Consider the following 18,223-nt stretch of genomic DNA (forward strand, 5'->3'; position numbering starts at 1 on the left):
GTTTATTTTGAAATAGAATAGGTTAAAAATTAATTTTTTATTTTTTTTTTAAATTTGTAGAAAGAATTAGTATAACTTAATTTCTACATATTTTTTTAAAAAAAATTAAAAAATTAATTTTTAATTCAATTATCAAAATAGGTCATATAAAAGAAAATTGCTTGGAAACTTTAATTAAATACTCCCAATTTATCCATAATGACATAAAATGAATTATGTGAAGAGATGGACCTACAAACACTATCTATATCTCTCTATTATCTTTCTCTTTCGTTTTCTCTTTCTCCTCTACTTTATTAGAGGTTAAAATAAGGGTAATGTATTAAGAAATGCAATACCCCTCTATATAAAAGGTCCTATACTTCTCTACTCCCAAGAAGTTATTTGGTGTTTCAGAAGCATGGTCATGTATTATCTTAAATTAAATGTGATTGGTAAAAAAAATAAAATTTATTAAGACTCAGGTGGTTGCTCAATTAATTAACAAAAAGATACTTAAAGTAAGTGAGATTTTAAATTCGAATTTATAGAGAGACGTTGGCTTGGATTTTAATAAAACTACTAACATATAAACTGTGAACTTGTAAAACAAAATAAAATAAAATAAAATGACATGGCAATTAGTGATTGGTTAAAATAAAAAGGGTCCAGTTTGTCTTTAATTAGAAATTAAGATTGGACCAGTTCACGATGTGGACCCCGCTTTGATGTCTGAACTGTTCATATTTTTAGATTTGTTGAGTACACCATTTATGTAAAAAATCAAATCGATCAAATAACAAAAATCACGTATTCGAATGAGTTTTGTATACTGTTATTTAATTGATTTGATTTTTTATATAAATAATATATTTAATAAATTTTCAAATATAAACGGTTCAGAATATGGAAAGAGAATGCAAAAGTAAACCATATCACGGACTGAACGGTTTAATTTTACTCCCTAAGTGAAGACAAATTGGACCCAAACAAAAACACATATCCTTCACACACCTAATGATTTTCCCTTTCCCTCCTCGTCTCTAACGCCGCTGGCAAATACAATAGAGATAACAACAATGATAGAGACCACTAATTTTGAAACTCTAAAAGGACCACTAATGATGTGGCACTCAATAAAAAAAGAAAAAAAATACAACATCAAGGCCAAAACATCAAATCATTCATGGTGGAGCCTACTGCCACATCATTAGTGGTAGTACTAATTAGTGTTCCCACTCATTTTCCTAGACATAATGACCTCCTTGTGTTGTGCCCCTCTCTCTCTCTCCCTTCCAATATATATATATATATATATATATATATATATATATATATATATATATATATATTTGTAATTGATTCTTTATGTCAATTTGGTGGTTCTAATTATAACTACATTTTTTTAAAAAAAAATTAAACTTGTTTTGATATTTTGGCTAATTATGACAATTTGGTCGGTGTAATTAAAAATCATCAATTCAGTCTAATTTATAATGGGCGATCAAAAATTAGTTTAATTTAATAGACAAAATAATTTGTTCACTATTCTCAAAATAATTGAGTTTGAGGGGTTTATATCTAATTTAAAATTATTCATTACTATTTATATGAACTGTTTTTCTTTTATGTTCTAAATAATTTTTTAACAGATGTCATAAATTAGACTAAATTAATACAAAATTAAAATAAAAAAAATGATACAATTAAAATTATGGGAATCAAATTAGTACAAGATACAAATTATAAAATTACAATTTAAAAATTTGCTAAAAAACAATTTGTGCGGAATATTATATATCTTAATATTTAAACCAAGTAGGCTTTGCTTTACAACAATGAAATGACAAAAATGTATATCCAAAGAAGAAGGAACTTATGGAGAATCCTTCAATTCAAAGTCAAAAACCCCAAAGAAGAAAAATGAGCGGTAGCTCGAAATTCGGAGCCCGAATTTGACTTGAAACAGAAAAGAGAGAGAGAAGGAGAAAAGAGAAAGAGAGGGAGAGGGAGAGAAAGAGAGAAGCAGAGGGGAAGAGAGAGAGAGAGAAGACGATCGTCGCCCAGCCGCCGATCATCGCCCCGCCCAGCCGTCGATCCCCCGATCGTCGCCCAACCCAGCCCCGCCGCATCCTCCGACCGTCGTCGTCCCGCCTCTGCCTCCTCCTTCTCCTTTCTTCTTTCTTCTTCCTGGTCTTCGTTCTTCTTCTGCAAAAAAAAAAAGATATAGAGAAGATGAAGAAGATGGAGTTGAAAATAAGAAAAAGAAAAGAAGAAAAAAAAAAAAAGAGGGTCAAAACGACCCCTCGAGTCACAGTCAAGCCACAACTTTCGAACTATAAATCGGAACCGCCCAAAGAAAAGCACGATAGACTTTTTTTGAGGAGGTTCTCATAATATGTGGACAATACAATGTTGTTCCATTAAATATATAATTAAATAATACGTGACTAGACTGACATTAGAACCAACTTTTATGGGTTATTTGGCATGTTCTAAATAAGTGTATTTTTTATCTTTTTAGACTAAAAAATTAAGGAAGAAAATATGGATGTTTGGGTTAATTTTTTGACTTTTTATAGAAAAATGTGTAATAAAAAATTGTAAAAATTGATTTGTAAGGAAAAATTAAGATTGAGAGTTGTGCAGCTGTAATTGTTGACTTTTGATGAATAGTGTTAACTTTTTAATTTTTTGAGTAACTTTTTAACTTTTTAATTTTTTTATAATATGCCAAATTTTAGCCTTAGGCTAAGTTTGGCATACTTGACAAAAGACAAAAAGTCACTATTCTATTTAAGTCGCATCATCTTATTTAAGTCACATCACCTCTCTAACACATCACTTCAAACCCAACCCAAACTCAACCTATATTTCATAAAAAATTAAAAAATACACTTATTTAAATCATCCCAAATAATCTCTTAATATGCTTTTGAATAAGTTTTAACAGTGTAGTTGATAATTCCATATTCACGCAGCCGACCACAAATTATTCAATGCTAATCTATGCGGTTGCCTTTCTTATCTGTCTTGATTCCAGTTTTAAAATAATATTATATTATGCCTACCAAAAAATAAAAAATAAAAAATAAAAAAATAGGAAAACATAGATTGACGATGTGATCCGGATTGGGGTAGTTGATTTGGTTTGACTGTTCTAAAGTTGGCTTTTGCAAAGGTTAGGAACGTGGGCTCATATGCAGGCATAGGATTTGGAGATCCTGTTATGCCTTTGAGTATAGCAGTTTGTTGTTTTTATGGAGTATCCTTCAAGTCTCTTCTGATAATTTAAATTGTTTATATTATAGAATTGATCGAATATCTTATTCATGTAAAGAATCAAGTTGATTGGATATCTGTAATCCTATAATAAAAATATATTTGTTCTTATAAAAATTAACCATTAACATAACTTTAATAAAATTTTAAAAACAATTAAGATCTAATCATAGAATTATAAATACTGATTAACTTAATTTTTTACATAAATAATATTCTTGGTAAATTTTACAATATAAACGACTCAAATCATTAAAAAACACCCAAGATGACCTTCATAAAAGGACACACTAAGCTATTACGCCTTGAAAGCACAGCAGGTCCGCATTAGGTGAGGCTACAGAAATAGTGTTCAATTTTGACTCGGGCCAAGTTTATAGTTTTTTTTTGTTTTTTCGACGACTAGTTCGAGAGCCGCAATTTTAGGCTCAAGTTTTACGGGCGCTTTAGACATTGAACCATGGATGCTTAGCGGGCATCCTCGGTTGGAAAAATGATTTGAAAATCATCAATAAGCGATTGAAAAATTAATTTTAAAATGTACCATTTGAGTATGATTTTGATATAAAATTTATTTAATTTAAAATTAATTTTATTTGTTATATTTTTTTTTGTCAAAATTAAACTAGATTCGATTCAAAATTCGAATCTGTTTGAAAAAAAAGTCATATCTGCTCTTTGTCCATATTCCATGGAAAAGTTGTATCTCTTTATAGAAAAGAGATGTGTCTTTTGATTGAAAAGTCACCATAACCTTTCGAAGAGTTACCAATTCACCTATATAAATAAACCCCCATTGCGTTCATTAAACATAGAATTCATCTTGTGTTTCTTTCCTTCTGCACTCTGTATTTTCTGTAAGAGAATTCTACACCATAAGATTCGCTAGACTTGCCGTGATAGTGCTGCTTCTGTAAAGTTCAATCGTTATATCTTGAGAGATGAACGTCCAATAAAAACTCTTGAGCACCATAGCGAGGGACGAATTTTGTTTTAAGAAAATTGTGTCCAATATAAGTCTCGATTACATTTGGTTTTATTTCTAGATTTTACAATTTGTTTGTAAGTTTTCTACATTTGTAAGTATTTGTGATTCTCTGTACATGGTTTGGTTTGGTTTAACCTAAACAATTTACATTATATTCAACTTATATTTTTATATATATATAATATGATAATATATTTAGTACAATTATTACATAACACATTTATACACATCGGTTCTGCTACGTAACTCGAATTTTTCGAGCTCGAAATCATCCCAAATTCAAAACGACGTCGTTTTGAAATTTTTTTTTTTCCTAGCTGATGAAGAACGAAGAAGAAGAAGAAGAAAGAAAGAAGAAGAAGAAAAGGAGAGGAGCAGGGCAGAGCAGAGAGAGAGAAAGAGAGATCATTGCCATCATCAACCAAAAATCAAACCCACCCCAACAATCATTAACAAATTTTTTTTTTCTTTAATCATCAACAACAACCAACGATCACACAAAAAAAAAAAAAAAAATTCAAAATCAAGGGACGGTTTTGTGTGTATACACAGATCATTAACAAATTTTTTTTTTTTCCCTTTAATCATCAACAACAACCAACGATCACACACAAAAAAAAAAAAATCAAAATCAAGGGGACAGTTCTGTGTGTATACAGATCGATTTTTTTTCTTTTCCTTTTCTCTTTGAAACAGAGAAGGGAGAGAAGAAAGAGAGGGGGCGTCGATGGAGGCGGCAGCGACGACGAAGGTGTCGATCGACGAGGACGATGGCGGCGACGATTGGCGACGGTGATCAGCAGCCGAGCCGCTCTCTCTCATCGCCATCAACATCTTCCTCTCTTCTTCCTTCTCTATTTCTCTCTTTCTCCCTTTGCCTCTTCCTCTCTGCGTTTCAAACATAAAGGAGGGAAAAAAAGAAAAAAAAAAGGAAACTGCCTAAAACGACGTTGTTTTGGGCAGTCAGGGGATTCGGGGAAAAAAAATTCGGGGGAAAAATCATTTTCCTTATACACCTAAGAGATTATTCCTACATCCTCATACATGATGAATAATCAAATTCCAATCTAATGGGCTTGGCCCAAATGTGCGTGGGCAACCCAACAGGCGGGCAAAGCGGGTTGATCCATTAGCTTGTCCAACAAGCCCAAATTCAAGTATATATTTTTGGGTTCTGTCCATTTTCATTTTCGTATTTTTTTTTATTTTTTATTTTTTCATTTTCTTATATTTTTTGTCCGAATCGTGGCCAGGCCGACGAGCAGATACCCCCGACCCAAGCCTCATTTGCGTCCAGCTAACCATTAAACATTCGAGCGTAATTATGACCCTTATATGCAAAAGAGGTTATTTCGTGTTCTTGGGTATTATTTTTTTTTAATGTGACACATAAATAAGTTTTAAAATATTGTATATATTAAATCAATGTAATAAAAAAATACAATTTTTTAAAACTATCTTAATAAACTAGAGTAATTACGATCCCAATAAGAAGTTATTCATATTCATGTAACTCCTAAAAATGTTGAGATAATGCACGTGGAGGGCACCCACAATGATTTTTCAATACAGGGGAGGAGTCATGAAATTTTCTTTGAGGAACAGATCATGTTCTGTGATTTGTAAGTAGGTTAATTTTTTTTTTTTAAAAAATGAATTTAAGCATAATGTTGTATCAAATAATATTTTACAAAAAGGGTCAATTACAAACTATAATTTGTAAACCCTATGATTCATAATGTTTTTTTTTTCAATCTTAAGTGCAATTAGCCTAAAACATTAATTACACTTTCAACAATTTGTATAATTTATAGTAAATATGTTTTAGATAGCTAAATGTTAATGAGGTTTGGATGGCAAAAATGGAGAAACAAAATAAAATTTTCATTTCAACTCTCTTTTATTCTGTTGTTTGGGTGCGATGAACAATAAAAATGTAACACTCCCGAGGTGGATTGAGATTACAACAAGAAGTGAAATTCTTAGGGTTCGTTTGGGAAGTGAGTTGGCTTTTTGACTTTTTAATTTTTTGTTATTTTAGCATGGGGCTAAAAATTCTCGTTTGGGAAGGACTTTTTGGCTTTTTTGACCTTTTGTGAGAGAATAATGTAATGATTATGGGTTGAATGCAATATTTTGTCTTATTAGACTAAAAAGCCTATCTTATCTTTTTGTACCTAAAATAGCCCCAAACCCACCCAACCCATTCTTCCCAAACAAAGCCTTATTCCTTGATATCGCATATAGTTTATTCAAGAATAAGGTAAGTGGATTAGCTCACAATTTTTAAAGTTATATCATATTCATATATATATATATATATATATAGGGTTGTAATCAATCCAAACACTTGAATTTTATTGACACATACATTATTAGAATTTTGTGCTTCTATGTCATTTGGGTACCCTAATAGCACACTTAACAAAATTTATAATAATATTATTATTCTTAATTTTGATTCTAAGTGGTCATTTTTAAAATGCTAAGGGATTGATGTATTTGTTTTTAATTAAAATCAACGATTTGATTTTCAAAAAAACTGCGAAACTCATTCTCAACTACACAAAAATTTGTAATAAAGATACCAAAGCATGAATTGTGGTCTATTAGCAATGTAAACAACCACTTTATTCACTACAGTAATATTAGAGATACCAAATTTCATATTAAATAAATGATTAAATGTCGCACATAGGTGTGAGATCTACAAAAATATAAGGTCCACACATATATGAGATGTTGGATAATTTATTTGGTAGAATGGATTAAATTCCAACCGTTGCCGAAAATGGAAATCTGATGATGATCAGGGGGTCCACAATGATAGTTTATGAGGACCTCACACTGGGCCATGTATGTCCAATTCCATCATATTCAAACACATACTCTAGCAAATGTAATGAACAACATTTAAATGATTACAAATATAAATTTAACAATTATAAAATTTTGGAGAAATATTGAAAAAAGGGAGAAATAAAACAAAAAATAATTTTAAATTCATGAAAATACAATACCACTTGAACAAAAAGTGCTTAAATCACCTGTAATTTTATAAGTTTGAAATTATTTTTCTCACTTCTCACCTTTTCTGACTTTCCATCTAAAATTTTTATGTAGGAAATGAATGATACGGTGTCATTTTATTTTATTTGGATAATAGTAACATGAATTAAAATATAAACCGAACCATTAACTATAAAAGTCCAATAGATTCCTCTAGTTCTAGATCCAAATTGGAAGGTATTGTTTAGGTTTGTAGGATTTATTATGAATCCCGTTTCAATGATTTGAGCAGTTTAGTTTGTAAGATTATTCGTATATATCGTTCACATAAAAATCTAGATTGATTCGATAATTATAACATGTTTAATTTATTGCGTTTGAATATAAAAATTGTCTGTAAATATATTTTTGAACAAAAAAATATCTATTATTTTTTGTGACAAACATAATAAATTTAATAAATTCTAATTATTGAATTAATTTAATTTTTTATATAAAAATATGGGAGATTTATTAGAAAATCCCTTTTCAAGTGTTTGTATCCCAATTAGTCCATAAGGTATTCTTATATTTCAATAAGTCCTATTATTTAAACATTTGATATACTAAATCCTAATTTTCATATTTAAAATATCACTGCAGGAAATTCAACTTTTAGCGGCGTTTAAAAAACGCCGCTATAAGTGTCAAAAACGCCGCTAATTCTTTTTGCGACGCTTAACACCAAGCGCCGAGGACGCGGCCGTCGCTATAACTTTATGACGTTTTAAAAACGTCGTTATATTAGTATAAAAACGCCGCCAAATGTCTTACTTGACAATACCATGACGTCATTATGATATTTAGCGACATTTTTTAAACGCCGTCATATCTTTTTTAAAAAATCTAACCGTTAATATTTAAAGTTTAAAGTGGCGTTTTTTAAAAAACGCCGTGATTTCTCTTTTTTTTTTTTTTTGAAATTGTGTTAATTTATGTGATTAAACTAAAAAAATACATATAATAAAACTGAATAACACTAATATGAAATAATAACTTACATTCAAATAACAAATGCATCATTAATTCACTTTCCCATTCACCAATCACCATTATCCACAAAATAACATATCCACAAATGATATTTTAATATTACCCCCAAAAATTGTATTCACAATTCTCAACCAAAAAATTAATTACTACTTTGTATACAAAGCCACAAAATAATATTACTCTCTTCTCACTCTCTATCTCTCACCACTCCCTCCCCCATTTAACATAAAAAATAAGAAAAAAGTGAACCAAAACACCCAACTCCCCAATCAGATCAAAGAAAAAAAAGAAAAAAGAAAAAAGAAAAAAGAAAAAAGAAGAGAAAGAAGAATCCAAAGGAAAGCTCCCATCCATCCTTCATTGTCATTCTGAATCGCTCTCCATGCTGCTTCCCATCATCACCTTCATCATCCAGTTTCGTTAAGAAGGTAAGATAAAGTAAACATTAGCTTTTATCTGTTCACTTCACTAGATGATGAAGGTGATGACGAGGATGATAACAAGAATGTCTAATAATATGATTGGGGAAGCTTTAGGATACCTGCCCAAGAAGTATTTCATTCAACTCGCTCATTGAAGAAGTTTTTTCAATAGCATGAACCTGAAATCACATGAACCAACATTTAAAACTCCAAAAATCATTTCCATATTGAATGATGGAAAATTTATAAACAAAAAGGCTACATAATGTTGGGTAAATTTCCTTTGAGAGTAAACAAAAGGACATTTTTAATTCTACAAAAGTTGAAATGTGCACATCCATAGCCATGTACTAGTTACAATAAGAGAAAAGGAAAAGAATTCGGACCCACAAACAGATAATACAATTAAGAACTAGAAAATGCATAACCCTAATTAGCATAATTATGTGAACATTATCAAATGCCAAAACATCAGAGAATATGATAATATAGTAGATAATTGATAACTAACTTCGTTCAATCATTTTAAGTCTTCAAGTGCTCTGCAAGAAATGATGCATCCAGATGGTCACAATCCTCTAATTATGATGAAATGGAGATATGTGAGTGACATCAAACCTCATCTGTGACTTCTATGTGCCCATCCATGTGTTCACGAGTATCTCTCAGAACTTCCAAGGTTTACTTTCTTGAATTTCAATAATATTAAGCATAATTAAATTCTATGCAGCCAAAATGCCCATGTAACTACAGTACATATCTGGAAATAAATTTCAATTTATTCAGAGTACATGAACTCATTAACAAATAAATCTCATATCCAACTAACCTCCACACCTCCAGGAAAGCAGAATGAAAGAAGATCCTCATACTTAAGTGGCAGCTGTTTTTCAGGAGGATAAACAAATAAGACCTGAAAATAAAAAATTGAGAGGTCATATATCATATCCAAAACATGTCCAATGATCTATAAAATTATTATGTTCAATGTTTAGCATAAAAGAATTAGCACCTGGGGTTCAAGGTTAGGTTCTACACGAGACTGATGCTGACCACTGAATGCACTTCGAAATTTACCTGAACCTTCAGACTTTCTCCCAAAGTACTGCTTCTGAAGTGCCTGAATATCATAATTAGGATGAAGTCCAACAACCACCATGCTCTCAAAAAGCCTTGATGGCTCTTTTAAAGGCCTATGATCCTACAAATTTGAATAACACACTTAGTAAAACCAATGTTGCTATAAAACCTACCATAGAAACACAAAGGACAAAAATTTCATTTTTATTACGACCATCTGTATAAAAGGGAATGGGAACACACAAGAATCGAAGGCATTTGACGTTATGAGCAGGTTTGAACTCAAATTGCACAACTTCTTATAAGCTTTCCATTCAAAGTAAGCACTACATGGTGAAACTACAAGATATATGCAAGATGACAACAAGTACCAGAGCAAAATGAACAGCTGATTGCTAAAGAGATAAGTAACCTGGACCAAAAAGGATTTTACTTGAGATAAATATAAATACCAGGGACTGCAATTGGACGCTTGCCCATTGACGCTTTTGGCTAGTTAGTACTTCTGGGTTATAAGTTCCACTTTTCACTTCAGGAGGCTGTGAAAAGCCTTTTAGTACACCCTGAGGCTTGAGGTTTGAATCTACTTTGATGATTATTCTTCATAGGTATGGTAGGGTAACGTGCACCTAAGATGAGCACAGACACAGAAATCCTTCCAAGCTCAACTGATGTTTGAGGACTGCAACTTACATTGTATATTTCATCTCTCTCTCTCTCTCTCATCCAGTTTCGTTACTTGAGGTTTCTATTTAGAACACCCTCCACAAATTCGATTCTCTCAAGGATTCCTCGAAGATTTTCTACACAATACTTGGCCAATTAAAAATCATAATGGCATATAACAAAAGCTAGTGTTAAGGTAGATGAAGTGAATTGTGCCAGAGTACAACACCTGCATTGTTTCATTCCCTTCAACACACAAACTACATAGGAGTCTGATCTTGGGAGCTTGGAAAGATAAAATCTAAAGCTCTGTTTTTCCATCCATTGGAATCGAGGAACTGAAATTATCCTGATAATGTAACAATTTAGATACTCATTAATAGCAGGTATTGGGGAGAGAGGGGTTTGTACAGAATTCACAAGTCACAGCAATAGCAAATTGCAAATTATGCCATAGATCATACTTCTATTACATATCCACAAAATTACGCATTTTAGTTGATTAAATATAAATCTAAATAATGCTAAAAAAACAATATTAAGTCTAAAAGGAAAGTTCATTAGGAATATCAACTCTACGTTCAAATGAACTCTCTGTAAATTAGACTTAACTCGTAACAACTCTATGTTCAAAAGAAAGATGCCCTCATTCGAATGAATGTTACAGAAACATTGTTACAATCTAATGCAAGAAGTTGTGTCCAAATGAACTTAGCCACATGTGTTGGAACAAGCAAGCTTTTGAAGCTACGTTCGTTTCAACCAACTCACAATGATCACATAGAGCACTGCTTTTGAAGTTTTTAAATTGCTTCTTAATTTAAATAGCCAGTTAAATAAATACCAAATAGATTATATGCATCCTTACCTCATTTATAGCAAGACTTTCTCAAGAGCTCATATCAAATTTCAACAAATTTCATTAATCATATTACAAGTGTACACATCCTTACCCTATTTATAGCAAGACTTTCTCAAGAGCTCTCATATGCTTCCACATAATGTGAGAATTTTTAGAACATAGATTCCAAAAAAAAAAAAGAAAAAAAAAAAGGGATGAGTTTCCACTTCTTGAATCCTGCAACTTAATAAAATATTTTGTACACCATTTAACAACAAATAAGATCAGGGTGTAATCTCACCTGTTGCGAGTTCACCTGCCCCTACCACTTAATGGCTCTCCTTCCCACATAAGTGAGCTAGATATATAAAATTATTCCAGTCCTAAAAAATAAAATAAAATAATCCTAACAGAAGATATGCAGTACTAGGAAGGGAAAACTATCACCCAATTTTTTTGTTTTTTTGTTCACAGATTCAGACTGAATTCTAAAAACTCAAATTCACAATAAACATAGATAACAAGTTGCTCAAGTCATATATCACAATAAACATAGATAACAGGTAATTTCTCAGAATCCGCACCCAATTAATGCCCCAATAGCCTGTCCAGGTAGCTTATAATTATATATTCAAAAGACTAAAAGCAATATTTATTCCCAAAAAGAATAAAAGATTGACTTGTTTCTTATAATTTTCATAATTTGTTTTCATATTTTGAAGCTAAAATCAACCCATAAATTTTCACTAGCAAAAAGGCATTGCCTATTATCAAGGAAAACTACAATACCCACCAATAGGCGGAGAAGGTACATGTCAACAGAGATGTCAAAGATCAAGGTGCACAAAAGAGTAGTCAAGCAAGTAACTGGTAAATCCTTACAAGTAGTGAGCTCTTGATATTGTATCGAAATCCTTTAACTACTGTTGCAACCACAAGAGTCTTTATGACAATCACCAACATAACGGCTACTAGTAAAATATCAATGTGATTCCAAAGGAAATGAACATGTATAAGCATCCCAATGTTGGCAAGGAAAAGTGCAGCAAAGAAGTTGCGAATGGGTTCAACCTGTCTCAGGTTAACCCCCACCACACCTTACCGGTCCCACTCTGCAGCCCCTCTGCTATTTGAAGAACACAGCTCTTGAGGATTTTGCACTTCAACATCAAAGTCATACCAGCATAATTGCTGAGTAAATATGTCCCTCTAAAATTCTTAATTTACCACAAAAATGAGCATGGGGAACTACTTATATAGACGTTATCCATGAACTACTCATCAGATTCAAGAGGCCTCATTGAATCAGGTGAAAGGCACACCACAAAATCCATAGTCCAGGTACAGCGAGGGAGAAAATGGGAGACAAGAAACAAATACCTGATGGAATCCATAGTCCAGGACGTTATTAGTGTTTGCGATATATCCATCAATACATGATGGAATTTATCATCGATATCCACAGGCAAAATATTGCAACTCTTAAATCTCAATATATCACTCAATATATATATGTACACATTACAATATTTCATTCCATTATTAGACTGTTCCCATTTTAAAATTAACAGTTTATTAGATCTCTTTTTGTGTATTTTCAAGTGGGTAACACCAAGAATAATAATTTTTAGTACACTTTCAGTTCATACAGACAATTAATCTCCCAATTCCACATACATCTCCAAACACGTCCTTGAAATGAAGGCATTCTGAATTATAACAGACAAGACAAGAAACAAATACCTGTGGAGAAGCATAAAGACCACAAAAACACTAAACCGTCTCATCTCACCGCTGTTGACATGTCTAAAGAACCATTCAAACTAAATAAGGAATTGGGAAACCAACAAGGTCAGCCATGTGAACAATGAAAATAAGAATCCATAATAACAGATCAATATATAATAGAGTTAAGTCTAGTACCCACCATAAGTCAATAGATTCATCAACCACCCTTAGGAGAACCTTCTTTGTATAACTCGATTGTTATTGACCCTTTTGAGGTATTTAAAATCTGTTAAAACAGGAAAATAAGAATGAAAATAAAATCTGTTAAAACAGGAAAATCTGTATTTAAAACCAACAAGGTCAGCCATGTGAACAATGAAAATAAGAATCCATAATAACAGATCAATATATAATAGAGTTAAGTCTAGTACCCACCATAAGTCAATAGATTCATCAACCACCCTTTTGAGGTATTCATCAACCAACAAGGCCCAAGGTTTTAATACGCCCAAGGGTTGAGGGGCTTTCCTCTCATGGGAGAGCATGTTTCTTGTGACAGTAATAGAGTTGATTCTCTGAAGAAGAATGAGTAGTGCTGCTTGGGCAGAGTATTTAGGCCAAAATTACAAACCGACTCCAAATGGAAATTTTCTATTAAAACACAGCACATTGACATCTTAGACTCCAAAAAAAATTAAGTCACCAAACAACAAGTAATCTCTGATTTACCGAGGTAATACACAAGAAATCACCTTGTCATAAGCATCCTTGAAGTATCGGGCAGCATCATCAATAGCCCCACCAAATCGGGGACCAATTGTTAGCAAACCTGTTTCAGAAGCACATTTCAGTTTTCCTCACACATTATTCAGTCTGGTAACTTAAGAGGATATAATCTTATCATAACAAGTCAACAAATATTTGTAATAGGAGTATACCTGAAACAAGACTGGACACAAGATCTTTTCCTGCCCTTGCAGTTACAATGGTGTTGTGAGCGCCAGAGACACAAGGACCATGATCAGCACACAACATTACGCAAATCTGATAAGGTCGCATAAGATAGTGAGAACATAGACCTCAATATAGTAATTCAAATATCAAAAAACAATTATAAAAAAAAAAATCAACAGAACAAAAAAAAAAATTAATGTGGCTTGTTATAAAAAAAAATAATAATAATAAAATAAATAAATAAATAAATAAATAAGTGATTTAGACCTCAATGAACCTTGTGCAGTAACGGGAAATGACATCACCCACACCATAACCCTGTTCAACAATGGAAGACATTGGGATACCAGCATAGCATGGTTCTTCGCCTGCAAACAGAGATAAAAAGACAGATTTAGCAGAGTTTATTTCCAGTTTGAAGCAGAAATTCGGGACTGCTGTCCTCCCGGTATCCTAGATGGTGTGAGTTTAACAACAAAAGATTAATATTGCATTAATTCTCTATATTGTTACAGCAGTTATGGCACCTAAATATATAAGAGAAAGAAAACCCTAAACCCATACACAATATATATAGCATATATCATACCTCTGTCATCAGATATGGTGGATATAATATGAGTTGGAGCTCGGACTTTTCCACTCTTAATAACAGTATTAAGATCCTCAGGGATTTGTGGAGGCTTAAACTTCCTTTGTAGGAGTAACATTGCCCCCCTCAACCTAAGCAAAATGTAAGCAAATGATTTACTAAAACTGGTGGTAGTGAGGAATACGTGCACAAGTTCCACTGACCCAAGCAACCACAGGTTTACTGATTTTCCCCTGTTTCAGGGCTTCCACTAGGGAATACTCATCTCAGCCACCAAGTTCTCCAAGCACAAAAATCATTTTAATCTGAGTAAATCAGAAAATTAAGTCAGCAAAAGGATAGGGACCAAAATACAAAGAAAAGAAACAGGAAAGTAAGAAAAACCAATAACTATATGACATCTAATGATGCAGAAATTTAGAAGCTATGTTAGAATAGCTTGGCCTAAGTAGGTGCTTTAGTACTTGAAAGTAGAACCAAACACAAAATTAGAAATTCAGATCTAGCTTCTTTGTAACCTTTAAGCTTGAGGCTGAGACCAATATATTAAAAGATTCACAAATATCTTCATCAACTGAGTGCTTATTGTGGCAGTCAAGCAACAAATAAACTTCACAAGAAAATTTTCGACTTGTACTAGTCAAATATTTTTACAATCAGCTGTTAAGGCAGCTTAGTATGGTAAAAAATCTGTAATAAATTATGCCACAGAAAATTGAATAGCAATATTAGGATCCTTTTACAAAATAGCAGCAATAGGCAAGACGCAGATTTCCACTTTTGAGACCATTTAAATAATTTGTTGTTCAGGTTAAGGCATTAAGCATACATTGTGAAGTTGATCCCAATGCATTGATGCAGATTATGCAGGTAACTTTCTCAATGAGCAGAAAATATAGACACACAAAGTTCAACTCTGTGACAGAACCCACCCAACACAGATGAAAACATAAAAGATGAGTGAAAAGTAAAATTGAAGTAAAAACTTAAAAATTTATGAGTGTATTTCATAGTTAACTGAAAAGTTTACACAAATATAAAGAGATTATTCCGGTTATAATATACTTTTAGAGACAAAAAGCAAAAGCCCCCCAAAAAATGGAGTGATTGAAAGATTCCATACCTTTTTTTTGTATTTGTTATAAACTTCAGTCACTTTCTCAAAATCCAAACAAAACAATTTGAACAAACACATATAAACATGTATGTAAAACAAATAAAGAATGAGAGAGAGACCTTGACTGTAAAAGAAAATTTGTCAATCTATTCATATATATGTATGTATGTATTTTGTGTTCAATTTTAACATCTACAATGCACATTATAATCTTCAATCGATCAATAGATCTTCAATCGAAACCTACCATACTTGAATCGAATCAATAGATCTTCAATCTGATCTAAGAATGATAAAGTAGATCAAACCTAGCATACTTGAATCGAAAGATTCCGTCAGTAAGAAGATTGAGATGAGACTGATCAACACTTACTATGAAGAAAGAGCTGCGAACGCGAACGCAAACACGAACTAGAGAAGAGGCTTGCATCGATCTATGAATACTTGAATCAATCTGCAAATACGAAGTGGTTCAGCTATGGTTCTACAAATATGAAGGGTTGTCTCTGAAACGAAGGGGTTTGAAGCTAGAGACAGTGAAATCAAGGGTTTAGAGAAAGGAGAGCAAGACTGAGAGTGAATAATACTTGAATCGATCTACGAGTAGATGAATCGATCTGCAAATACAAAGGGGTTCAGCTGCGGTTCTACAAATACGGAGTTTGAAGAGAACAGAGAGAGTGAAATCAAGGTTTCAGAAAGAGGGAGACTGAGAGAACACGCTACTTTATGTTCATATGTTAAAAAAATAAAAAATAAAAAAACACATTAGAAGGCGTTTTTAAAACGACTTTGAAATTAAAACGGTGTCGTATTTAAACAGAAAAATGCGACGTTTATAAAAACGCCGTTAAATGTTAAAAATAGAGGCATTTTTTTAAACGCCGTTAAATCCCAATTTTCTTGTAGTGTATTTTATGAATATTTCTGTCCTTACAAATATTTTTTAAACGGTTAGCAATTTAGTAATGTGAACATTCATAATTTACAATGTGAATATTCACATTGACGTATGAATGTTCACATTGATAGTGTGAACATTCATATTAACATGTTAATATTCACATTAATGATGTAAACGTTCATATTGACGGTGTGAACATTCACACTGTAAATGTGAATATTATTAAGGGTATTTTGATAATTATGTTATCCATAAGATTTATTAAAATATAAGAAAATAATATGAATTAAATAAAATATAAGTAGATAAAAAAAAATATAAAAAAGTACCCCTATATACATAAAAAATAGTACAAAATAAACAATTGAAAATATTAAAATGAGCCGTGATGGATGGGGATGCCACTCTCTAATCCACAGAATTGGAGTGGATGGAAATCCTTTTAGGATAACTGTACTTTAGATCTCCTTTATACCGTTAATCACGTCCCCTCGTAACCTACCAGAGTTTAAAAAGAAAAAAAGAAAAAAAAAGAAAAAGAAATAAGCTAACGTATGTGGCTGTTTGCAAATTGGATTTTAGTTTTTTTTTTGGTTAAATTTTACGAAGATAAAATGTTATATCAAATTTATAATTATTTTATTTTTTTTTCACAAACATTACATTTAACTATAAAAAAATCTAACTATCTTTTTAAATATAAAAATTTTAATTTATTAAAATAATTAAAAACTTAAATAACTCACTAAAATAGCAACTTCCCAAATGTTCACTAAAATGTAAATGTTTAGAATGGATTAACAAGTTAAATTGAAAAGCCAAACACAAAAGAGAACATGGAGAAGAGAACAACACAGAGAGACAACTAATAGGCCCCGTTTGTTTTCAGAGGTAGAATGGAAGGGATTTATAGTAAGGGGATTAATAGTGATGGGATTCATAGTGAGGGGATTAAGTAAAATTGTGTTTGTTTTGATGATAGTTATTAGTGTAGGAATTGTTAAATTATTTTTATATAAAATAATAAAACAAATAAAAAAATATAAAAAATTAAACATTAATATTTATAAAAAAATTCTCAATATATAACAAATAAAAAAATAATTTTTTTTTTAATCCCCTCACTATCTCCATTTATATCACTTCCACCATCCTAATCTCCTTCCTAACTTTACAAACAAACACAATATTAAATAATATTTCCACCATCCTCATATCCTCCCATCTACTTAGGGCTATTTTGGGAAGTTGGCTAAAAGTCACTTTTTTTTTTGTTTGTAGCAAAAGCCAAAAGTTGGCTTTTTTGTCTTTTTTTTCATTTGGGAAGTTGGTTTTTAGCCAACGGTGAAATTACAATTTTACCTTCATGGGTCAAAATGTGTTACATAGGTGAAGTCGTAAATATTTTACATAAATGGGGATAGTTTGGTCATTTTATTATGATTTGACATCATAAACAAACATTAATCAAAAAAGTCAAAAGTCACTTTTTACCAACTTTCCAAATTATTTGTCTAAAAAAGCCAAAAGCTTGGTTAAAAGTCAAAAAACCACTTTTTATCATCTTCCCAAAATAACCCTTAACTCAAAACAAACGGGCCATAGAGAAGGGATGGGGAAAGAGAGAGA

General features: G+C 31.8%; 1 protein-coding gene and 1 long non-coding RNA gene across 2 annotated transcripts; both read right to left on the bottom strand.

Moving 5' to 3' along the window:
- Positions 1-8,214: 8,214 nt before the first annotated feature.
- On the bottom strand, positions 8,215-11,331 carry LOC145822079 (uncharacterized). The gene is made up of 7 exons (XM_082918667.1): positions 11,327-11,331; positions 10,688-10,807; positions 10,245-10,392; positions 9,725-9,913; positions 9,542-9,625; positions 8,832-8,891; positions 8,215-8,692 (listed from the first exon to the last, which is right to left on the bottom strand). The coding sequence occupies exons 1-7, from the start codon at positions 11,329-11,331 to the stop codon at positions 8,654-8,656; spliced, it is 645 nt and encodes a 214-aa protein (XP_082774793.1). The 3' UTR covers positions 8,215-8,653.
- Positions 11,332-13,736: 2,405 nt separating this feature from the next.
- LOC145821210 (uncharacterized) lies at positions 13,737-14,277 on the bottom strand. Its single transcript, XR_014363241.1, has 3 exons — positions 14,249-14,277; positions 13,966-14,071; positions 13,737-13,856 (listed from the first exon to the last, which is right to left on the bottom strand). It is a non-coding gene; the product is annotated as an uncharacterized LOC145821210 (long non-coding RNA).
- Between the last annotated feature and the right edge of the window lie 3,946 nt (positions 14,278-18,223).

This window comes from Camellia sinensis, chromosome 3, assembly GCF_055761805.1.
Source record: "Camellia sinensis isolate YWXY chromosome 3, ASM5576180v1, whole genome shotgun sequence".
Lineage (NCBI taxonomy): Eukaryota > Viridiplantae > Streptophyta > Magnoliopsida > Ericales > Theaceae > Camellia > Camellia sinensis.